The 26,767-nt window shown below is 32.6% G+C and overlaps 2 protein-coding genes and 1 long non-coding RNA gene across 3 annotated transcripts; 1 reads left to right on the plus strand and 2 right to left on the minus strand.

The window, feature by feature from the left end:
• Positions 1-8,735: 8,735 nt before the first annotated feature.
• On the minus strand, positions 8,736-9,851 carry LOC136988625 (hydroxysteroid dehydrogenase-like protein 1). The gene has a single exon (XM_067286533.1). The coding sequence runs from the start codon at positions 9,768-9,770 to the stop codon at positions 8,835-8,837; it is 936 nt and encodes a 311-aa protein (XP_067142634.1). The 5' UTR covers positions 9,771-9,851; the 3' UTR covers positions 8,736-8,834.
• A 12,456-nt stretch (positions 9,852-22,307) lies between these two features.
• Positions 22,308-24,504, plus strand: LOC136988670 (forkhead box protein C2-like). The gene has a single exon (XM_067286590.1). It carries the CDS (start codon positions 22,510-22,512, stop codon positions 23,299-23,301), a length of 792 nt encoding a protein of 263 aa, XP_067142691.1. The 5' UTR covers positions 22,308-22,509; the 3' UTR covers positions 23,302-24,504.
• Positions 24,505-24,571: 67 nt separating this feature from the next.
• On the minus strand, positions 24,572-26,297 carry LOC136988671 (uncharacterized). Its single transcript, XR_010882796.1, has 2 exons — positions 26,234-26,297; positions 24,572-25,130 (listed from the first exon to the last, which is right to left on the minus strand). It is a non-coding gene; the product is annotated as an uncharacterized lncRNA (long non-coding RNA).
• Positions 26,298-26,767: the final 470 nt, after the last annotated feature.

Consider the following 26,767-nt stretch of genomic DNA (forward strand, 5'->3'; position numbering starts at 1 on the left):
TAGTGTTACCAAATAAACTGAAAGTTGTAAGGCTATTCAATTTTCTTTATTGAACCGCAATCTGAGCGATGTAGAAAAGTTTAGTGTCTGCCTGTGCACCTACTTGTGTGTAAAAAGTTAAAAAAAAAAAAAAAAATTAAAGTAACTGTAATTTAAATAATACTACTTCCATCGTCATTTTCCGCTTTTTATTTTAATAATTTTGATTGTGATACAAAATAATTTCTGATTAAATTCTTTTTGGTTTATTAATAGTTTATAAGATTTATTTTAAAAATTTATACTTTTGTAACGGATTAATTAATTAATGACAAATAAAACATGTTAAAAGAAAATTTATAAATATTTGTAATGATTGACTTAATAACGATAATAAATTTGAGATTCTACAAAGATTTATTTATATTTTACAATCATTTTGGATATTTACGATTTCCATATTATACACGCAATTTTTAAACCTGTTATGGATAACCAGAGATCAGTACTCAGGCCTCGTGTGTCATATCTCGAATAGGATTTAATGACGATTTTATTCGTTATTGGTATTTACGATATTTTTAATAAAATACATCCCTGCCCTCAAAAGTAAAGTTTTTTTCATTTAATAGTAATTAAGTTTGTTAAAACAGTTTTAAAAACTCGTAACAGATGGCGCCAAATTCAGTTTTCATTGTAGCCGGGAAAAAAATGCCATGTGTTGCAACTATCAAAACACTTCGCAATTCACCCAGGCCGTGTGTTGCAGAAATGTAACATACACTATACATTGAAATCTGAGCTGTTTTACTTCGAAGCAATTTCCTATTTATATAAACGTAACTTTTTTTTTTTTTTTTTTTTTTTGATAACTTGAAACCGTGTCGTGTTTCTATTGTTGTTTGTCACACACAGTGCGGTGTAATTTAGCGATCACTTGGCTTCCTTTTATCTTTATTTTAGTTGATACGCATATACATTTCGCGTTGCGGGCCTAATACGCCCCTCTTCAGTCAACTAAAATTGTTAAAAACAAAGATTTTTACATACTATACATTAAAAAAGAGATACAAATTAATCATCTAACAGGCATACCTTTTTTATCACGGATTCTGTAAACTGTATGAGGTTTCACGCATACCTAACACGTATGTAACTTACATTCATACACTTGCATATCTGCTTTAACAATTATATAACATTAACTAATTTTTTTTATTATGACATTATAACTTCTTATATTCACCGTTGACATACCTCGAGTAATCCATTTTGTTGGTTTTCGTTTGAATCATAAAAAATGATGGAAGTATACAGTTAACACTATATTAGCACAGCATATTTCACATCCTGTTAAAATGTTTATAATGTTTCTTTTGAATTATCATTTTTATCGCGTTATAAAGATAAATTCTACATACTTAAGTAATGTCAATGTAGTCATTTAATCTTCAAATTATTGAAAGTATTTCTTCATTTCTTATCTGTTGTATTATTCTCTGTCTGCTACGTTTCTTGCACGGTGATGCTCATTAGCATATTCTTCAGTGGGGGGTCAATATAAAATCATATTCAATTTTCTGAGGTTATTGTCTAATCTATTAAAGGTTATCACTTAAGATGTATTAATTTTCATAATATTTTTAGCCAATTTTCGTTTTTTATTTATATTATAATAAACGTAACATGTATAGTTAAAGCATGTCCTGTGGGAATAGAAATTCCACTTGGTCCAGTAAATTTGGCTTTTCTAATATTTTTCTTGCAAAATGAATTTGAATAAGTACAATATCATAAAAATATAAAACACAAGAACAAATATTCCAGAAACAAACTTCATTTTCTCTCAGTGAACGTAAACCGTAAAAAATAGAAAAAAATATGTATATTATTTTAGTGATTATTCTATTTTCTCTTAGACTTATATCGGACCGTTTAGGCAACCTCGAATTTGGTAGGTTTCGTTGAGTTGAGAAGCTGATAAGTATACAAAATAGCATGAGTAAAATTGAGGGAAAAAATGCCTTCTTAACAATGCAGATAAAACTGTATTAAATAGCGATCATATCTGCGCTATTTTGTTCAAATAAAACGCATGGCCCAGGGTAATATTTTACGATTTATTTTTGTGGCGCTTAATGCGTTGACACGTCAAAAACGTGCATGAAAAAGAAGTAAATATTAGATTATGCCCATTTAGAAGTTTGTTTCGCACCTTATATTATCAGGTAAATAGTGAAAAACTCGTAAAAATTTCGAAAAATATTCATTGTAGAATAAAGTCTACAAATTTTTTTGTTGTAAGCAGATAAAAAGTTTGAGATTCTGACATACGATAATCTAGTTTATATTTCTAGGCGAGACTGTGTAAGTGTAACCAATCGAGATGGATGTTCGATAATTTCAAGGGGCAAACACGATAATTTTTTCTTGGAAGGTTGGCAACCGAAATTGGCAGTTATTTTACTTTCTTTTGGAGGTCCGATTGCCGCTGGTTTCATACTGTCCGAATAAACGGTACGTAGAATCCGTCTACACTTCAGCAATGTATACAATTTACAGTGATTGCAGGGTTTAACATGCTATAATATTGGAAACGCATTAGCAGTATCGTTTCCAATATTATAGCATGTTAAACCTGTTAATTGTAATTTAAACAGATTTCACTGTGATTTTACGTCATTTGAGTGTCACCCACGTATCGAAATTTCATTAATTGTAAATGTGAAATCTATTTACATTAACAAGTTTAACACAGTGGCGTAGCTAGGAGGGAGCGGCAGGGGCGGCCCGCACCGGGTGTCAACCGTTTAGGGATGACACCCGACCGCAAAAAAAATAAACGAGAATCAACAATAGAACGCGAGTCAACACAAAATATAAATTTTGAAGATATGATTTCCGAGTTTGCAGCTGTTAAAGCTAGAAAGAAGAGCTTTTAAGTGTTTGTACATTATATGTATATGAGAGTATATTAATTCTACTCTCATTCTTCTTTTGCCATACTCAACTGTCACTTTCGTACATCAACGTGAAAGAATGTTTAATAAAACTGTACTATTATTATCATAATATTGTAAATTGATAATTAATGACTTATTTGTATTAATTAAATAGAATCATACTTTACGTTTATCGGATTTTTATTAATTTAACAGTTTTCATTCTTGGGTGACACCACGATATCCGCACCGGGTGCCACCCATGCTAGCTACGCCGCTGGTTTAACATGCTATTATTTTTACCCTTAAAGATAGATTTCGTAAGCCCAAGAGAAATAGAATAATTACTGAAATAACATATTTACTTTTTTTTTTCTTTTTTTACGGTTTACGTTCACTGAGAGAAAATGAAATTTGTTTCTTGAATATTTGTCTTTGTGTTTTATATTTTTTACGATATTGTACTTTTTTTTAAACTCTTTCCGCCCTGTGGCCACTAAAAGGGCCTCTTATAGTAGGCCCATTATGGGTTCGGCCAGGCCCACAATGGGCCGACCGGGTGGTGAGGGACGGGGCCCGACATATCCGAACGGACCACCCCCCGAAAAATTTCTGGGGATTTTTCGACCCGTTCGGATTCGATTCCGGGTCCCCAGAGCGGTAGGCTGCCACCTTGACCGCTCGGCCATCCGGCCGCTTACGATATTGTACTTATTCATATTCACTTTGGAAGAAAAATATTAGAAAATCCAAATTTACTGGACCAAGTGGAATTTCTATTACCACAGGACATGCTTTAACTATACATGTTACGTTTATATAAATAGGAAATTGTTTCGAAGTAAAACAGCTCAGATTTCAATGTATAGTGTATGTTACATTTCTGCAACACACGGCCTGGGTGAATTGCTAAGTGGGTGATAGTTGCAACACATAGCATTTCTTTCCCAGTTACGACTTTTAAAACTAAATGTGGCGCCATCTTCTATGACGTTTTTGAAACTTATTTTTATTTAATTAATTATTATATAATGGTAAAAAGTTTAATTTTGAGGGTAGGGATGCGTTTTATAATAAATCGTAAATGATAATAACGAATAAAATCGTGATTAAGTCCGACCCGAATCGAAATACGTCACACGACCCCTTGATCTTCGCACTCCCTCGACCTTTCCTGCATTTTTTAATTGAGAAGAGACAGAATAACATAGAATGATCAAAAATTCACTAATAGTGCGTTATACCTTATGAAAAAAAAAAGAGATAATTTTGATTCCTATGGAGTAAAAGATATGTAGGACCTTTGGTACTCAATTCTAAGGAGCTCGAGTGAATTTGTATGGATTTTCTGCCTTTATAGATACAATTGCAGCTCGTTTCATAATTTAAATACATTTTAAAGTATTTATGTCTTTAGATTTTTATATTTTAAATATAATTTAAAATGTGTGTTTGATTATTATCTAATTTAATATGTTAAAAATATGTATAATTAATTTACGATCATCCCGTAAGTTTTGACTGAAATTTAAAATATACGCTATACATATAATATGTATATTATGTATACAGTATAATTCCTTTATGTGTATAAGTAAATATATATAAAGAGAAAAGAATTAATGATTAGGTAGAGATGGTAAACTTTTTTACGATTACATATTGTATTTCTGCTTATATAAATGCACATTTTCTACATACATATAACATTTAAACAGACCTCCTTACTGGAAAAAAAATCAGAATGTACATTTTACTAATTAAAAATTCATATGAATTAAGCCAATATCATTTTATATTTAATTGGACTATATTTGAATTATCAAAGGCTGCGTGTGATTTGAAGACCACACCTGGCTTAGCCCAAACTATTCAACTGGCGGGCCAAATTGTGCTTAAGTCCAAAATATGCGGACCAAAAACGTTTTATGTATATGTAAAATAGTAGGCCTATTGATATAAGTGATGTGTCAATTACATTTTTCGGCCGCATTTGGACATCGCTGACAATCAAAAGTGAAGGCCATCTATCCATTTTCGAATGCATTAAATATGTATTATATATATATATATATATATAATCAATTTAAACTATCTTTATTCATCAAGAAAAACTTCATTTAATATAATACATATTATTTACATCACTTGCTACAATACTTCATATACTTACTGTGTATATAAACACACACAAGGTTTATAAACCTAAATATCACATAAACTAAATGATTTTTGAATTTAATCCATAATAAAGAAATGCAATTTTTTATAAGGCTAAAACCATTTATTCTACTGGAAAAAAAAGAACAAGCAGGACTGAAAACTGTGTTGAAATTTGAAAGTAGTTGTTAACGACTTTGCCTATCTGAATTGTCATCTACATAGCTTATTGTTAAGAAGGATTGATGATGTATTTAATTTGAACAATCCTAGTATTTCGTGACTTAATTATTTTGTTTTCTAATTCTGAAATTTTGCCAGATATTTCAGTTGTTTAATAGACTTTTAGATTATTTCCAATATTAAAGATTAAAACACACTATTTTAAAAGATAGTGTACATAAAAACAAAATTCTATATTTAGAATTGTCTTTAAAATAAAGCCTGTACCTATTTTAGAACACAGAAGGTGCTAATTCTGTATAAAAAACAGAAAAGTTATGCAGACAATAGACAAAGGAAGACAATAAGTAAGTTATATTTTTGAAAATAAAACAGCTTAACCTTGCCTTATCTACCATTAAACGTCACATTTTATCTTATTTATCAAATAATAATATTGATATTGTAGATTTAAACATATTAAAATAGGCAAAGGCCTTTCGCCAATCAAAAAAGGCCCGTGTTACTTAACTTTCTTCAGGCCTCAAGCATTAAAGAACAGCGTTATGAAATGTATATTATATTTTTTAAAAACGTAAAATTTAACAATAATTGATGAGTTTATTTTTAATATACAATGGAAATTGAAACCCACATAAATATAAGTTCCTAGCCAAGTGGCCTTCCTAAGCCTCTGTTATAGCCTACTGTTTGCAGAAAGTAAAAATGTCCCTACTTTAATAGTAAATTATTTAGTGAATAGTGCATAAATATCATAAGTATTGCCCAATCCATTGTGTCGTGTAAGTAGGAGCACTCACAACATTAGAATGACCTATTTTGAGATCTCAGTGATAACTAATTGAATGTAGGCCTAAATGTTCTCGAAAAAAACACCCTTGACGAGATCGGTAAACGTGTTAAAATCTTCTAAATTTAGAATAAACTATGTATCTGCCCGTTTTCTCTATAAGCAGATTATAGTCTACATCATCAATCAAGCAGTTAATGAGTTAACACATGTTTACATATCTCGCAAACTTCTCTAATTTTAACATTTATGTCTTCTTTATATAGAATATGTAAGCCTACTGTGGATGAAACGGAATCGAATTAGGGCAAACTAAATGAAAATTTAATTTATCAGCTTTCATTTCTCATCTCTCCGCTTATGAATCGTTAAAACTGCAAATTAAGTATGGGATGAACCACTTGAATTTCTTCTTTAAATAATTAACATTAGAGATAATTAATAAATCGAGTTAATTAGAGGTAAATTTGCGTTTTCTTTTTATGATAAAAATTGTCATAGGAATATAGAATTGTCATTTAAAGTACGTTTATTTAGTGGCTCACTCGGGATTTAATCTTGGAGGGAGGTCACATAAGGAGGGAATTTCATTGAATTCTAAGCTTAAACCACCGTTACTTCGTAAGTAGCATAGAAATATAAGACACGTACAATGTTAATTTTAATTAAGAAAAGATTTTTGGAAGATTTTCTAGTGTTTGTTTACGTTTTTCTTTGGAGGATGCCATCAACCCTTTTCCTCTTCTGGCTGCGCCACTGTGTACAGTATATAGTACTACAACATATGTAAATATAACTTGCTTCATTAGATTAATTATTTCAGTAAATTAATATTTTTCTTCATTATCAACTTGTAACAAACTACTTTAAAATGATCACTCAGTTACAGCATTAGTATTAAAATAATTGTCGATTTTCGATACAAAATTTATAAGAATTTTTAAGTCTTTGATGTAATATTTATTGTTAAATAGGCAAAGTTGAAGTATTTCTATCCAGTTTAAATGAAAAATTGAACTTATGCATGCTGTAAGTAACCTAAATTAATATAAAAACATCTGAAAACGAATAAAACTCATTTAATGCATTTTTAAAAATTTTATATAACTTAATCACAATTTTAATTAAAATAAAACTATTTTAATCAGTTAATCCATTTAAATATATTAATTAACAGTATTTATTTCCCTACAATTTACTCTCAGACTCGAATAATTTCTATTTGAACAAAATAATTAAATAAAAATGCCACAAGACTTCACTGAGCCAATATCCAGTGGTATAATCAGTAAGGCCTATAGTCAAAACAGCATTTTTTACAAGCCGATCTCTATCGACACTAAAGAATTTCAAAACTGGAAGATCTTGAACAATTTTTTCCTCCATCTATTGCATACATTCAAAGGAATAACCGACTGAAACTCTACATTCTGGGATTTATACTCGTAAGAAAGGGATCGAATTAAGCGATCCGAAAACGTATTACACGATAAATAGAGGTTCAAAAAAGGACACGGATAAGCCGAAAATATGGATGAGATATTGATAATGATACCTTTTCGTCTAGCCAGCATAAGAGGAACAATCAAGCGCGTCATGTGCATTACAGCTCTCACGTGTAAATCTATGGTCCTGTATACACTTTCGTCAGATTCCTGTAGGAAGTGGCACGGAATTTCGCCTTCTATATTGGCACAATTTATCAAAATACCGATTTCTATACCGTACAAGCTGTTATTTAGAAATTCGAATACGGTAAAATGTAACAGCAACGTACTACGCCATATTTACTCTTGATTTCTTCGACTGTAGCCTTTAGCTCTTCTAATTCTTTGCTGATAATCACAATATCTAATCCGAAACTAGCCAGTTGGTGTGCGTAAACCTTTCCTATTACCTAACTTCCTCCCGTAATTATGGCCCACCGTCTATAGCTTCTTAAATTCCGAGTACTGCAATTAGGAAGATGTATCGCGAGTAAATTAAATAACCGCAGTAATAACAAACAAACGAAGATAAGGGTGGAGAAAACACCAAAATATGCCAAAATTTAACTGACCTGTATAACTTCTAACATCGTTAATCAAAAATTGCTAGAGACTACGATCAATTTTCTATGCATTCCACTGATATCAATTTTTAACATAAACAAACCAAGTACAAAGTTAAAAGAATATAAAATTTTTATTTATAATTTAATGTAGAAATTCCAATTTTAAATATAATTACAATAAATTGATAATTTATACAGAATTTAAATAAATAAAATAAATTTTTTAATGTAATATTAATTATAATTTAATTATAATAAAAATGTATAAATATATATGTCCTACTTTACAATTATTTTTTATTATAGCCTTTAAAATAAATTAAACTTAAACTTGATTTATCTATGTGCTTCATACCTATACAATCTATAGGTGTTGCTAACAATACATTTACATTTCTTAGATAAAAATTTATATATAAAATATAATCGATAATTAATCAGTAACTTGTTCGAATACGACTATTCTTATTTAATAAAGTAAAACACTCGACAAGGACGAGTTTAATTAATAAATAATTTAATTTATAGCAAATCGTGTAACAATTCGATTGGCAATTCTTGAATGTTTTCTACGCCTTTACTTTAATTACAATTGCAAAAATCTATTTAGTATTATCATTAAATAGACTATAAACTATCAAAGTTTGGTCCATCATTAAAATTTGAATTATAAAATATTCTATAAGAGTTAATAAAGAAATGTTTGTTTAATTATTACATTTATATTTTATAAAGACTTTTTAAACAAAGGTGCCACTATAGGTACAACACGTGCCCAGAAAATATCGACAATTTTGAATGCGGCATACCAAACGATGTCAAAAAACCAATTACCGCTGGTATGATCAGTAAGATTTATTGTTCTTACGGCATTTCTGACGAATTTATCTCTATCCAGGTTTAATATTTTAAACAACTCGATATATTTCAAACCTATACTGTGTTCCTGAACCATTCTGGTCCAAATAAAAACGGGAGTAAGAGATTGAAAACTCACATTTTTCCATTTATATTCGTAAGACAATGCTCGAGTGAAACGATCGGAAAACGCTTTACACGCCGAATACACGCTTAAAAATGGCAAAGGTATTACGGAAGCCGCTGACGAAACAGTAACGACGACGGCCCTTTTTCTAGATAACATCGAAGGTAAAAACAATCGCGTCATCTGAACCACCGCTTTGATGTGTAATTCTAACATTAAATTCACATCCCTGTCGCTCTCGTCTAATATACGACACGGAGAGTCACCCAGAACACCGGCACAGTTGATTAAAATGCCAACATCCGTATCCTTGAGTGTGCTGAAGACGTATTCGTAGGCATTATCCTGGCTGAGATCGGCGTGAATGTAACGACATTCTACTCCGTATTGTGTTGTAATTTCTTCGGCGGCAGCCTTCAGAGCCTGCAATTCGTTGCTTACGATTACAACGTGTAAACCTCGTTTGGCCAGTTCGTTAGCGTAGCCTCTTCCTATTCCCGAACTTCCTCCCGTGACCACGGCCCACGGTCCAAATTCCTTCAAATCCGAGGTGCATAGAGAGAAGAGATGTATTCTTAGCACGTTGACAAACTTGCATATTAACGTCGAGACAAAGAGAATTGTACAGAATATACCAAAATAAGCCAAAATGCAACTTTGTTCTATGGCTTCGAACATGATTTCATTCTTATATCTTTCAATACAGTAGAAAGACAAAGCATATTTAGTAATTTATCTGTATTACATAATTTTCTAACGAGTTCAAATATGTATCGAAGATAAAGACTAAATCAAGAACAATTCATTCTTGATTATTGGATTCTTTTAATCTAAAGTATTTATCGAATTTTACGATAATGAATATAAAAAGTTTAAAGTTCTCTTTATTAATTTTTAAATATCTTTAATTGTAGTTTTTAATTTATAATAATAAATTTATGTTTAGAACATCCAAAATACGGTAAAAGTGATGTTAAAAAGTTTTAAAAATCTTGTAATTAATTTCGATGTTTGTGTGTAGGCTAAAAATACAATTCAAAACTAATTATAAAAATGATAAATATATATATATATATATTTTAATTATAAAATTAAATAATTTTATAGTGAATAAGCTTTTGGCAGTAAATAAATTTAATTAAGTTCTCTCAGGTAATGTGATTTAAATATAGAAACAAATTGACACGTTCATTGTTTAATTTTAATGGTAAATAATCCATTAAGATTAAACAAAATTCATTTTTAATAAAATATTTTTAAAAATTCATAATAATTTTTCATAAATAAGGGTTTTAAAAATACTTTTTGGCATTATTAAATGGTGTTTGCTTTCAATTTTACTCTCTAGATGGCACTTTATACTTTAAAAAAAAAATTATTTATATGTTTAAATTTCTTAAATATTTTTTAATTATAATTGAATGCTTTCCTATAATATAAACGCCTTCGTATTTCCTATAGTAATTTTTTTTTTTAAATAAATTTTAAAATTTGCACACGTGTTAGAGGATAGGGAAGGAGCGAGGAGAAAGGGATATTTCGGGTTTTTTCGCTTTGATTTCGAAGGAGTTTGATACGAAATTATAATAGGTCCATTTGACGAAGAGGGGACGTAAAAAGGAAGAAGATGAAGTAAAGTCAGGTGTGGGGATTCGAAATGGATCATGTGTCCACAGACTGGATCCACAGCACAATTCATCACAGTCGTCACGAGCAGAACACAGCCACGTCTGTGGTTCCACGCTGGAATGAACGACTTTCTAGCAAGTTTCGGATGACAAATAGGAAAGGAAGAATTTTTGGACGTCAACGCTGACGCTGTCATCAATCACAGAGCAACAAGGTGACACCACGGCGCTGCCCCCTTGTATCAACTCGGGGAAGCTTCGATAGCCACAGAATGAATGTTTCCTTCTTTAATCCTCCCATCTCTATCTTCCATGGCATCTTTCTTACTTTTTACTAAAGAGACTAATCCTAATTAAGGCTCGTTTTTTATTTTTGGTTTTATTTCCTTCCCCAAACACACATTACTCGTTGCAAAAATGATCGGTAATGCTGTAAATTTTTAAAGCTACACCGGTGTGAATTCTAGTTATATTTCTTAAAGAAATGAGAAGCGAAAAGTAAACATTCCCGAAATAATACCACACCGAAACAAACTGCTTATCTCTAAAGAAATGTTTTGGCTAAGTTTTCCACGAAACAGCCAGGACACAAATACGGTCAATTAGTCTGCTGAAGAATCGTTTTGGATGTGACGTGCTGTTTTCTACAGACAGACAAATGGCTCGACTATTATTGGAAGAGAAGAGCAAGACGAACAATATTCGAACGTGCGGTGCATACGGAGCAAAGTATGGTTCGAGCAAATCAAAGTCCGGATCCATATTTAGGATTAGATATTCGACCGGATGGATGGCATAACTGCACGCTCGAATAAAAACTTCCCGTTGTAAATTAGCAATTTATAACTAGATAAATAAGGGCGATTGTAGCAAAAAAACAACATGGTTTCCAGCCTCGAATCGATCCAAAAATACAGCCAAGAATGGAGTCTGGCAATAATTTTTAAACGCTCGTTAGTTGCTGGGATATTAGAAAACAGTTCTGCATGAGAGTCACGAACTTTGCTCGTTTTAGAATAACGTGTTTAACATCTCAAATAAGTCAACACTATTCCTTAAATGCTAATCCGCTGTATGTGTCAGACTATTGATAGTTGATTAAACGGCACATTTTAACCGCTCTTTCACGCTTGCTGATAACTTGGCAAACGAGAGAGCGTATCAAATTCTCATTATAGTCTGCACTATACTATTAGAAATTCAAATACGGTTAATAAAAGCACGGACAGAATAAATCTCACTTTCGCAGGTTAATGTTATTCATCTTTATTTTTGGCTTGAACTTCTTTCTAAGTCTGGGGTGTGGAAGGTCGTAGAATGTCTTTATTTGTTGAAGAGAACTTGCCCAATTTTTCTCTAGACTCTCGCAACACCTGCATTGCTTCGACTGTTTTACCGAGAACGAGGTGTGGCACTCTTTTGGCTTCGCACGTGCACGGTTTGGTCGTGTCATGTTCTATGCCCACGTGGTCACCTTATGCTTCGGTTTAACGGACCGAGGAATGCGAACAAGTTTATTTCTTCTTCTCGGAAAATTTTTCACATTTCCGTAGTCATTTTGTAAATGATTCCTTCCTATGGTTTTCTAGCAATACAATAATAAAAATACTTCAAGCCAGGACTTTCACCCCACCCTTAGTAATCAAAAATTGGTTAATTTTATCTCTCTGCTGTATACACTCGATCGTTATTAATGACAGAATGTGTCATCGCATTCCACTTTGTGCGAGTGTCTTTTGATAGCAGAATCTTTCTCCGTTTTTTAAGGTCAATTTAGAAGAAAAATCGATATGAGTTATGGCGTCAGCGTATTTTATAGTTCATAGTTTGGCGTTAAGAAGAAAAGTTTCAAATTTTAACTCTCCACGCAGACTTTCCTCGAGGTTTTATGGCTTTCGGGAGAATCTGTTTGATGGGCAACATATCACGAGTGAGATATGAAACAATCCCAACCCTAAACAACCCTCTGGAAGGGTTAAACAACTGCAGGATGACATTCCAAACCATCGGGATCAACATTGTTTATCTGGAATGAACACGTGACTGCAGCACGTGACACGGAACCCAACCGACCCCCAGCAGAGCGAAAGTCTTTCCTTACCCCTCTTCCACTCCAGATGAGATATCTCAATCCCTCCACGGACGAAGAACAGAGAGGAGGGGGATAAGTAAACGTCATGCAGTCTGGCAAACTCATTCCCCCTCCGGGTAGACAGTTGTCAAGGTTAGAGAATTGTTAAACGGGCATTCTACAAACCGTATAACACAGCATCGAATTTCCATATCGTCCTCGGGCGCTTTAGTAGATTGTTAAGGGATTATCAGTCGATAGGGTGAATCATGGCCACGGATAATTTTAATTTGCTTTTCCAAGCTTCCTCTGGCTAGTGGGAAGAGCGCCATATTGGATTTGGATTACCTGCGACTGGTAAATTTTTCCACGCAAAACGAGTTAGAGAAAACAGTCTGGGTGTGGAAGGCACTCGTCATCCTGCTGAGGCATAAGATCCCACATCTGTCTGAGGGATGACCACCCAGCGCGTGGACAAGGCCGTAGACCACCCGGGTCCCACCCTCATCACGTGATTTGTTGGGTATCAGATGATGCTCGTTGTCGTAGCGACTATAAGAGAGTGATATGTAACAGGTGACGCGCAGAACAAACCAGATGTCGTCACACCATGTGATATTTTGGAAATTGTTCTCCATTCTTTTTTTTGTTTTACACACCGAAGATAATGTATCATCTTTGACAAGCCTTTAATCGTCGGTGAGCGAATGGAAGGGGATTGTTTAAGGTGAGGGCACTGGAAAAATTTATTTTAATTATTAAAAACACACGTGGGATGTAGTAATGGAGTAATAAATCAAGAGAAGCAAGAAAAAAACGTGAATGACAGAAGAAATTCGAAGATGTCACAAACTCGCCACGATGACGTCTCGGAGACTGTCCATCCGATGTCACTTGTGATTTGTGAGTAGACACATGTTCATGAATCACCCTGATTTACGGCAAGCGTGGGAGACTGCAGAGTAGAAAGTAGGGGTGGAATAATACCGCCCTGCAGAATTCCTAAGAGATGGGGGAAACACTCACGTGACAACATCGGTGTAAACGTCTTCCTATGATTTACCGTTCACAATAGTAAATAGTTTACACGTCGAGTTCGATCGATCTCGCCGTTAACTAAACCGTGTCCTGTGACAATTATTTAAATCTCGTGGGATGCGTAACCACTCTCGATCAAATAAACGAGAAACACGATCCTGATTTGTTGAAGAACAAACTGTAATTAACTGCTAAGATATCATTCATCTCAGCTCTTTTTATATGCAAAATCGTTAAACTCTGCTACTACTTTAGAGAATTAAAAAAACCTAATTGAATGAATCCGTGTCGTGGGTACATACGCAATTATCGCATGTTATACGAAAAATATTGCGTATTAAATTACTTAAAAATAAATTAAATTAATAGAAGAAATAATAAACTTTTTACCTATTAAATTTAAATCTTTCCATCCAAAAATGCAACCTTGCAACTGTTTCACTCGCTTAAGCTAGCTCTTAATATATATATATATATTTATTTATAACTTATACTTTATCATAATTAATTAAAATTTGTCAACATTTAGAATATTTTTCACGGTTTTTCGAGTAAAAATCTTCACTATTTCGAGAAATTAACGTTTAAAAACTTTAATTTTAACGCATGCAAGTTCGTCTTTCCATCGACATTTGTGCTAAATAACCCTATAAAGTTACATAGGAATGTCGAAAGAAATGTTATTTATATAAAAAAAGAAAGAAGAATTAAGAAAATATTGAAACAAACTAAAAATTGCCCTTCTTCCTAGAATGCTAAATCACCAAAATTTCTTCATCGTGGCTTTAAATTTACTTCGCTAATCCTCCTGTTTACCATCGACTATACTTACGAAAACAGTTTTTATAAATAATCGTGTCTAACAATATCGAGTATAATTCATCTATAATGCTTAATACGAATATTGTCAAGAGATGATGTATGAACAATTGTGATTTTAAAAATATTCGAACGAATAAAACTCGTTGTAATCTAAGTACGTGTCAATCAAAACCGAAACAATGGCTGGTTAGAAGGTGACTTTTATTCGCACCTAATGGAAATTTACCCGTTTATAAATTAATAAAATCGAAGAATATCGTATTAAAGGATTCTTTTTTTTTTAATCCTAAACTTCAATTTACTTTGTACAGAAATTGATTATATCAATTTCTGTACAAAGACTATGTTTGTTTACACACCAGATCTACTAGAAGAGGCCTATTTAACCGGCTTTTAACAATTTTTTAAAATATAATTTTGAATTTATATGAATTCTAAACTGCATAATGAGTATCATAATAGATAAATATTATAATTTTAATTAACTGATAACATCCTCGGTCATATACCAATTCTATGGAGTTTAAATTAGTGTATAAACTTTCTATTGTAAATTTATGTACGTTTGGTAATATATGTTGTGTATAATATATAAAAATGCATGATATATCACGTAACGTTGTCTGTACACACCGCTCAATCCTAAAGTTAGTTGAGTTGTATACAGATTTACGTATTCACCAGAGCTATATGGGTGCACGCATTGAAAATATATAAAATTCTCCTCGAAAGTTTAGTTATAATTCTATTCGTCTATAGATTTAGGCTAGAATAAATATTAATTTATGCTTAAATACGATATATTTTACGTTTATGCTTGGTTTTAAATTACTTTTAAGTGAGAAAAATCGAATTATAATGTCTATAAAGCGTGGTGTAATTTTAAGATAGACAATACGAATGTTATACGTGCCTGATACAGGCCTTCCATGTCAGCCTTTAGTAAGAACAGTTAAATTTTATACAATTCGTCTTGCTACTCAACTGTTTTTAAAGTGTTTCGTAGGCCTATTCTACGTTGACCCTTTACTCATTTATGCCCCATTAATCTGTGTTAGTCGTAATTTACGCTTCAACCTTTTGCCATTTTCTCTCTTTATATATTCTATATTTTAGGGTCTAATTCTAAAAGAGGGCGGAAAAAAGTAACGATACGCACCAGGGCAGTTGAACCGTGTTACTAGATATTTACAAGTTCCATTCACACAACACTGAACCTTGAAGAGAAGTAAGAGCAATTATACAAAAGGAGAAATTCTATCCGTTTCTATCAATTCGCCCACACACACCTTTTTTATACGATAATAAATCCAACATAATGCCATTTCTCTAATAATCAGAGGTGTACAAGAGTTGATAAACGCTCAAACTCCGGGTACACAGTCCATTGTACAGTTTTAATTGTCCGTGCGTGTCCTTATATCCACTTCTGCCATGCAGCAACAGTTGCTCGGTACATGACTAGCAACTTGGTCCATTTGACCTCCGTTAACGATAACATGACCACTTACCTGTTAGTTCGTGACCCGCGCTTCTCTACCTGTGATTTATGCTCCATACATTCGACTGTTTATTCGACCTTTTTTTCGACTGGAGTGGTTAAGGTCAAAGTTGACGTCGTCAGGAAATCTTTACAAAATGAAATTTCACGAAAAGAAAAAAATTAACATGTTTATTCTTACGTAAAAAATATTTATATACACCCTGACTGACGTTTTGGCTTGTCTTTTAGCATTATACAAACATTCCCATCATTGTGTAGAACGTTTACCACCCCCTTAATTTGTTAACAACTCGTCTCCGCGAATTATTCTATATTTTTTTCTCTTATTTAGCAACTTTTGACCTCGGGGGCAAAGGTTAAAAGTCTGTAACTGGTTTATGAATCGATGGAAGAAAGATTTGAATTGCGACCAAATCTAAAAAAGGTAAATTCGATTTGATTAGTTGCCAAAAAATCCCTACCAAACCGTTAGATATAGCAACCATCTTTCTTCTGTCCTGACAGGGTTGGTCTTTTTTTCCCTCTTCACTTGTTAAGACTTAGTCCCGAAACATTCCTAAGTCAGTTTGTTTTCAACACCGTGTCATGCACTCTAGTCAAAAGAGCATTCTGTTTCTGCTTCAATTATCAACGTGACTGAAATTCAATTATTATCAACTTACGAATAAACCCGAATATATAAATATAGCATTTAAAATAAATAAAAAAATACATAGCCCTATATTTTATTATACGCCTAACACTACAGAAACACAACACGACGTTGCTGACTTTTTCGAATCCAATAGGGTCGTAAGTAATGCTAATTTAGCAATTTGATCGTAATTAAAATTTAATTATATATTCCGTAATGTAATTGGATTAAATTCTTCTTTCTTTTTTACTATAATTTTAGGTCGAATACCAAAGTTCATTATTAGTAAATTATTCAAATATTATATGAATTATAATAAATGTGCTGTCTCCTTATTAAAATATCTTCAATTTAATTAAATTTTCTATTTGAAACTTGACGTTTTAACAATATATCATTCGATAACAATGCAATTTTCAGTAATTATAATTAAATGTTTACGCATTAATTGATTCAATTGTTTCATTTTCATTTCAATTAACGTTACGGATGCGAATTGTTTTCGCTTTAACAAACAAATTAAATGATCTCACTTCGAAAATTTACAATTAATTCTTCTTTAATTCGAATTTTTAATATAAAAATCTTGCTTTATTAAGTAAATTATTTAAGAAATAAACCTGTTTATACCTATTTTTTGCTTAACTTTAGTTATTAATATAATTAAACGATGATTAATTTAGTTATTAACTATTTTTAATTAAGAATTATTAAGTCGAGCCTCATCTCACCTCTTCAGAGACCGATTGAAGGGATGAATGAGGCTCGAACTACTCGCAAATGCGAGGCCTCAATCCTGTCAAAAAGCCGTAAAATATGTGAATAAAATCAATAAAACAAATAAAAAGCAGATTTTTTTTATCACTTAACAAAACAAACATTAATTTATCAGTCTTACATCATGTTATTTTTATATAAAATACTAAATTTTGGGGCCTCTTCACCACGTCTGCCACTCGAGCCAAACGGTCCAGCTGACCTTCCTCTATCCGATTTTATACTAATTATTTAATTGAATTGCTAAATTCTGATAGTAAATAGGTCCACTTAACCAGGCACAAGACTCGGAATGAGCCAAAATTTAGTCTTTTATAAGAGTGCTACCAAAATTTAGTTAAATAGTTAGGAAAGGCACGTTAGAGGAAGGTCAGAATTTAGTCACTGTAGGGAAAATATCAGGGATTTTTTATATAAATTTTGGCATTCTCTGTCTCTTGTGCCTGTCTAAAAAACCCTACTGACCTTCCTCTGCTAATTATTTAAATAAATTGGTAAATTTTGAGAGCAAATCTATATAATTGTCACTAGATTCTGATAGAGGATGGATCAATTTTTGATATTTTGCAAGGGAATATATTTAATTAATGCTCTCATAACATATTTTTTTGCTATTGATTCCTATAGAAGATAATATTATTCCTCTGTTAGGCTCAAGAATAAGGTTAAAATAGATTTAAAAAGTTGCAAACTTAATGACAATTAACATAATTCTACTTATGTAAATTAATTGAATTTTAATATAATTAACTGCTTCATTATTAGCAAATGTTTAAAAAGGTATTAATATAATTTTATATTAAAAAATTAAATAAAAATTATCCATAATTTAGAATAGAAAATCAACTTAGTTGCTGCTGTAGGTTGATAGAAGACAATTCAACTAATACTTTAAGTCAATAAAATACCCAAATAAATCAAATTAAAATTAAGTTAAGGTTAATTTAATTATAATATAGGTTTTATTAATTAAATTTATCATCAAGTTTTGAAGATAATTTAATTATTATTCGGTTTAATTTAGCCAAATTAATAAATAAATCTAATGATTTTAGAGTAACAAGCAAAAACTTAACTTGTCATTAAGATTCATTTACTAATTATTAAAATATGTATAAATTAATTTATTTAGAGATATTCTGTATATTTTATTGTACAAACTACAACAGAATTTTATTCAAATTTATTTTCTAGGAGGATGATGATGATGCAACTCTTCTCCATCTCATCATCTTCCTCATCATCATATCTTCATAGAGCATTAACTAAATCTTATTTTAATATGTTCGAACGTCGCACAATTTGACTAAATTACATTTAAAATTAATACATTATCGTCATTTAATTATTAAAGTAAGATTTAAATTTATTTATTTTACGTGTTGTATATAGAATAGCTAAGGAAGGAATTGTAAAAATAAAATAAAATAAAATAAATAATTAAATCGATATTAAATTAAAGAGGAAAAAATTTGTCATTCTGTATGAAAATAATATTAAAATTATAAAATTCAAATTATTCCACACAACATAATTCAATTTGCATTAAAATATATGACGACGTAGGCCTGTTTTTAGCTAAATTACTGTTTTTAATCTTAAATATAACATAGAAATGAATGTAAGCTGGCTAAATTGATATTTATCTACAATATATATTATAATTATTACACATACTTTAAGTATAATTGTTCCTATATCCCATTGAATCTACCAAGGTTTCGAAGAAGAAGCGCGATTTTCATTTATTCTAACTTCTCTTGTATAAATTTAAGATTTACATAAGCATTTCTGTATATTTCTTGACCTTCTTACAGTTTTAAAAATGGAATAATTCGTTAAAAATTTTACCATAACTCCCACTTACTTTGTCTCAGTTTTATTGACATTCTAAACTATAAATCCTCAAGAAAATATATTCTGTTGAACAAATTAAAAACTTAGTTATGTATGGTATAGATGGATAAATATATATTAAGTGTCCGAGATCATTCAAAGATAATCTTACTCAGAATAGAGGTTTTTTTGAAGACGAACGTGCCCGCCATGAAACTTTCGTCCGGAACATAAATAGTAGCCTACGTTCCTTGAACTGGAGGATCTCCTATCTGCTCCAGTGGGACAGGATCTCGGCATTTGACAAATTGAATACTTGGAGATTTTCGTCTCGCACGCCAAAGGTCACGAACTCTATTCGACAAACCGAAATTCTGTCACGTTTTAAGCTACACTCTACATGTCGTATCTCTCCCACATCCCGATTCTGCCCATCTTTCTATAATATCCCACTAAAAGATTTAGATAATGGCACATCACCTACTTTGGCACAGGTTGGAAAAATATACTTTTTTTTCCCCTCTTCCCCCTCTTGAAACTCTTCCAAGCACCAATCAGTGTGATAAATTCTGACTTCTCTGTAACCAACCACGCAATAAAGTGCGAAGAAAAATGGCGCTTGATGGATGACATATCCACCAACGTCGTTTGATATATTCTTTTTTTTTTCCTTCTTTTCTTTTTTGGCTTTTTACTCTCTGTTGTCAGTAGAGAAATACGTAAAACCGAAACTGGATATTCGGTGTTTCCTGTTACAGAATGACATTAGTTTTTTTTTTTCCCCGTTCCTTTCTCACTTTCTTCGCTGTCTTCCAATGGTTAAGATTGGAGGAGATTTAACGCTGGAACATTGTGTAAAATTATATTCTGGATAGTATTTTCTTTAATTTTAGAAACTCTCGTCTAAAATTATAAATGACGTAGTCGAACCCTAATCAAAATAGTCTACTATACAAGCTTTAAAAGTATCAAATTTCTCGTTACATCTTCGCTAAAATTGGTTTTTTATTATCGAGGGAATTTTTGGATAATATTCAAGGATAAAATTAACATAATATACCGAATGCCACGAACAAAGTTTAGCTGTAGAAGTTCATCGGATCGACATCACAACGAGTTAATCATTCGACAATATTTACTTTACTATTTTCTAACTAGAACCTTCACCCTTAATTCTTATTATTGTTACTGGATTGGAAATTTTTGCATAACTCGACAAATTCTTTGCATGTTGACGTGTTTAGTTTACTCAAAAATTCGGTTAGAATTCTATTATGAACGGTTTTTTTATTCGGAGATTAAACGACCGTTCGTCGTGTTTCAAAGAACAATTGTGACTTACTTATTGTTATACGGAAATTAAAATCGATTAGAAACTATGCTTAACGAGTCAGTAAACAAGATTTTAATGGTTAATTTCTAATAAACATTCGCACCTGAATAGAGTTTTTTGCACTAGTACATCATTCAGGACGTACTTGAAACTTTCAGCATCGTCACCACACCCTCCCACTCGTTACAGCCTTGAGGCTGTTCTATAAACAGCGTAGATGTGCCGTAAATCTCTGACGCAACTTGTGTCACATCAGTAAATCAGTATATAAGTCAACCGTTGGAAATTTTTACTGTAGCAAACACTAAAGTCGAAAAGAAAAAAAAATGAAGAGCATCAAAGATTTTTCTTTTAATCTCCGTTTGACGCGGTTCACTTAAGACGAAATGTGCTTTTCTCCAAAACTTGGCTGTCATAGTTCATAGTTTTGACAGCTGAAGGCGTGGACGGACATAAAGGAGTGACAGTGGTTGGATATTCGTGAGAAACACCCTGATACAGAACTTCAAAAGAGCATTTTTTCCACCTCCTTGTTTGCCTCTCATCTTCGTAGAATTTACGTTAGTATACGTATAACTGTTTTATTTTTCGGTTACTTTATACTTTCGGCCATTTAAATTTATGTGGAATTACAGACCAAGCCTTGAATTTTCTCTAAAATAATCTTACGAAAAGCGTTACGAGATCCGCATCAATGTATGATTATTCAGCTGTATATATCCAGCTGCTGTATCCAGCTGTAGCTAAATGACACGTTAAATATACAAAATATGGATATAAGGACAGGTTTAGTATATTTGAAAAGATCTCGCATCCTTTATAATATAAACTTTGTGAAAAATTAATGCGTAGAAATAATTATTCGACGATTCTCGTGGTTAAAGCTGCAACGTGGTTAACGAACGAACTAATTATCATCTAAAATAAGGAAAGTAAATGGTAATTTCCAACTCCACACAATAAAAAAACCAACCGGAGAAGCCATTTATGCACACTTAATAGAATTATCCCACTTTATAATAGGATTTTTGACAAGTTTAATGCATGGTTAACACGGCTATGGTGCCAGGTTTAATTAAAAAAAGAGCTTAAAAGTGGAACAAGTAATAAATTCTAAGCAGCTTTTAACGATGGAACGAACGTTAACGGTTATTTTTAGATATTTCTTTAATAATATATTTATATATCTGTGAAATTTCGGTTAAGATTTTCACGTAAAAATGTAAAAATTGGCATTAAAAAAAATAATAATAAATAAAAAGGATAAGAACTGTTGTTTTCGTTGCAAAAAAGGTATAAATCTACGCACTAACCTAATAATTTAGATTATTATACAAAGGCCTCCGTCACATTTATTATAAAATGATTAAAATAGGATTTATGACGTAAAATATTAAACAATTATTATAAGCAAATAAACATTTTTTTTTTAAATATTAAAATGAGTCAAACAATGCAACGCGCCCTTATTACTCTTTAAATCTTCGCAAATGGTTGGCACAGACATGTCACACTAATTAATTTGTCGCCTGTTAATTCGCTACACTAGGAATACCTTCCGTCTCGGGCAAGAGCTTCTCCCATTGGCTGACTGGAGCCAGTAGGCGGAGAACCAACCCTCCAGAACTCAGCTTGCATCTCACCGGCCGTGGAGAGGTGATTTCGTCCTTAACAAGTAGTCTAACGTCTACAAGTCTGCGACTTTCTAATATGCCAGATACGTCGAGGAAGAGTTAAATAAGTGTGATGGCGATTCGGCACCATTAGACACCCCATGCACCCATTATACGGCGAAGGACACGGTTACTACCGCTACGGCGGATATGGGGGTATGGGTGTGAACAGTATACACGCACCCAACGCGGTGTCGGGCTACAACTCGCCCAGATCTTCGACCGGTAACGGGATGGTTCGGCCCGCACCCTACGGACCTTCGTACGCCACTCAGGCCAGCCAGCAAGTAGCAGGCAAGGAGATGGTCAAGCCGCCATATTCCTACATAGCATTGATAGCCATGGCAATCCAGAATGCGCCGGACAAGAAGATAACCCTGAATGGAATCTATCAATACATTATGGATCGCTTCCCGTATTATCGGGAGAACAAACAGGGATGGCAAAACTCCATACGTCACAACCTGAGCCTGAACGAGTGCTTCGTTAAAATACCACGAGACGATAAGAAACCCGGTAAAGGATCGTTCTGGACTCTAGATCCCGATAGCGATAACATGTTCGATAATGGAAGCTACCTGAGACGAAGGAGGAGATTCAAGAAGAAGGATGCCGGCAAAGATAAAGAAGAGAAGAAAAAACAGGTAGAGAGCGCGAGTCAGAAAGTTAACGAGGACGAACTCGATAGTTTAAGCGAAGCAAGGAATAATGAAGGAGTAGGCCAAGGTTCCGTGCAGTGTACGGTAGCACCCAAAGTGGAGCCTAGAGAAACTTCTGCAATTACGTCTTGTTTAAAACAAGAATATCCTTACACAACAAGACGAGTCCGACAGCTGCATCCCTGGCTCCATCCGTCACATCGCCTGTTCCTTCCACTTCCACCACAATATTGAACGGTGACGCCATAGAGTCGAACGCGTACGCCATCGACTCTTTAATGTCCGGTAGAAGCCAATCGCCTAATCTTTCGACGGTCCTACTCGACGTCACCTCCATGGGACAGTGCGGGGTCAACAACGGTTATAACGCCAGACACTCCATGTACACTTGCCAGCCCACTTGCACCACGACCTGTACCACGTACCCCACTCCACCTTCGCCCGTGGGTTACAGCAACGGGAGGACCGTCACCCTGGACGACGTGTCTTCTTCCTATCTGGGGTGTTCCATCGTGGGGCTGACGTCTTCGTCGGGGCACAATTATGTTACGAATCGGACAGCGCAAAACTCGTCTACCGCCAATACTTGGTACACCCTTCCGGCCGAAACTGTGGGGGGCGAGGCTACCTATAGGGAAATGTACGATCCCCAACGACTTCTCAACTCGTCCCCCGTCGGTACGTCCAACCCGAACTGTCAACTAAACTATGGAGGAACGTATCAGTTCAGGACAACTACAGCATACGGTAGTTACGACTGTGCGAGATACTGATACTTAAAGACATGTTTATGTGAGTGTAAATACATTTTAAACACAGAGTTTTAGAGAAAAAAAATATATAACGTGTCTTTGTGTTCGACGTTACGTCACGAAATCCCGACAGAATTTGGACAACATGGTAAATTACTTTCACTTTTTTTTTTCCTCTTGATTGTATCGAGAATGTCTCATTATCTATTTTCAGTTAAGTGTGACAAACACCAATTTTGCCATTAAACTAAATAATTAGATTGCTTGACTCCAGTAAGAATTGTTTCAAAATCTACATATCACAGTATATTTTAAATACATAGGCCTGTATATTTAAATGGGGAGCAACCCGTGATAGTTCGGCTTTTTGTATAAGCACTAAGTTATTAAGGAGAAACTTTACGTGTTTGCAGGAATTTTAGCAACTAGATAATCTGTCACACAGTCACTGTGTTACTCATCACGTCTTTCGATCGCACTTCTGCTTAGTATATACAGTTTTTACTTCTTGGGGAGTTAGCAATATCAGCAAATGTTAATTTTGAATTGGCATTGGATGGATGCCAAACGAGGTTTGCATTCGATCTAAATTCTGTTCAACAACTATTTATCTATATTAAATCGTTGTTCTAGTTATAATATTAAGCTGTATTTTATATTCGACCATTAAATAATTATCTAGAAATTAGTTTTGTAAGTGGCAAAATTGATTATTAACGTCGCCTTTCGGTAGGCCTGTAGTTATACCCTACTTTTTACAATTAAGCGCTATTAAACCGATCAAATTTTACATTATAATTAAGTAAAAATGCCATTATTATAAGGTACTAAGTCTTAATTTTAGTATATTAAAAAAAAAAGAAAACAAAACCAAGCTGTGATACTAAAATCCATTTTTATTGGGATGAGTGAAGGAGATGGAGACAATCTACATCTTCAATTTTTAAACGTGATTAAATGTACATACGACACTCATTATAACGTTGTATATCCGACTATAAAATGCATTTTAACTCCTAATTTAGTTAAATATCGTAACTTTTTATATTTAGATAGCGATATTCTCTCGGGAGCACACTTCCTGTCTGGGAATTAGACGTGCAGATGTTGGGATTTCTTCCTTTTTTGCCATCTGTGCTAACTCACAGCTTCTGGATATATTGCTACTACGTTTAGAAGGGCAGTTCAAGTGAATTTATACACTTTTTGGAGAGTTTTACTCATTATTTACTTAATTAATCCCATCTTTGGGATGAAGGATGGAGATCATCTTGAGCTTCTCTCTTTAATTAATAAGATAACTCCTTCTTTCTGTAAAGTTTATACGTTATTTTTTTTCAAATAAACAATCATTTATTTTTATTTACAACATCCGAAATTAGTTTTAAATATATTTCATAAGTTTTTATTAATTTTATTAACAGCTCTATTATGGTCGAAAATCCTTTCAGCATCTTCATCGTTAATTACGCTGCAGAATAAACTATAAAGATGAGGCCTATATTGTTTTTAATTATTTAAAGAATGTAGACAAAATAATATTCGTGCTAAGTATATTATATATTTAAAGGATAAATATTTAAAAATCGCATCATTTTAATTATCTTTTTATATTTATTCGCATGCTATAGGCCTGTAGTAAAGAAACTAATAATTAGTAAAATTAGCTTATAAACTGATTTAACCTTATAGAAAAATATTTAAGCTGTTTTATTAATAAATTAGCTTATAAAATAAGGTAAAGACTAAATTAATATGTGGTAAAATCTACTAAATTGTTGCATTCTATAAGCACGATATAAGATTTCATTAAAAAAGAAGGAAAATATATGAAATTTAAATCGCCCGAAAGAAGAAAAATAATTAAAATTTTAAATATTTAATTCGTTTTTTAGTTAAAAAATAATAATTTACGCCTTTAAAAATGATATTATTTATTTCTTTTTTAAGTACAAAAACATTATCACGTAATATTTTTCTTTGTTTTTATTATTGCTTAAAAACTCGCATACCTATTAATAGAAGTAGCAGCTTGAGACTATTTTCTCCTTGAATAGTTCCTATTAATAAATTATCTCAGCTTAAAAATTAGCAAGAAATGGAACAAACCGTTTTGGGGAATGTGCACGGGAGCTCAAATTAATCGTTCTAATTACGTTTTATCTTGAAGTATAATCAACTTTCGTAGGAAATTACGTCTCAAACAACGAAAATCCTATGTTTATACACTCGGAGGATGAGAACTTTGACTTAAAACATCCCAATTACAAAGCGAGAAACGTCGACTTAATAAATGTTTATTCAACGTTCTCGCTATGAAAACATCTTTAAAAATCTTTACTGACTACAAGAAAAAGTCGATAGTAGAGTTGTTATAACGTCGAATATCCCCCCCCGTAACAAGGTAACATTACCATTTCGGGCGATAACATCCGTTGGACATCTTCCTCCTCCTTATCTTCTTCCTCTAACAATCCCTCACATTGGACGATTGTTGTTACTCATAAATTGCTCGTTTGTTAAAAAACAATTAGAGTTACTGAAAGGGAATTTGTCAGAGGAGATGGTTGATAATAAACATGAACCGTTTGCAACAGTTTCGAGTCGAAATTCCTGATCAGAAATTGTAGAGATGTTACGGCATCTGGTTAATGCTTCTCTTGTAACGATTCTAGTTTGTTTAACAAGGTCTCTTCTGTGAAAATTTGTGGTTAATTTAAAGTAAATTGATGTTCCTGAGAGGTAATTTGAATGCTTTTTTTTCTCTTCTTTTTCCCTCCGAGCAATTTTGCATCTTTTTAAAGTTCAAATTTCGAATTTTATGCTCATATTGTGATATTTTTAATTGTTGTTTTATTCCTCAATTTTTGAGCTTAAAAATCTTCCATTTTTCAAAGATAATTGGCAAGAATCTATTAAATTTAGGCCCTATATGTTTCTCAGTGAAA

This window comes from Centruroides vittatus, unplaced genomic scaffold (genome assembly GCF_030686945.1).
Source record: "Centruroides vittatus isolate TY-2023 unplaced genomic scaffold, ASM3068694v2 scaffold_373, whole genome shotgun sequence".
In the NCBI taxonomy this organism is placed as follows: domain Eukaryota; kingdom Metazoa; phylum Arthropoda; class Arachnida; order Scorpiones; family Buthidae; genus Centruroides; species Centruroides vittatus.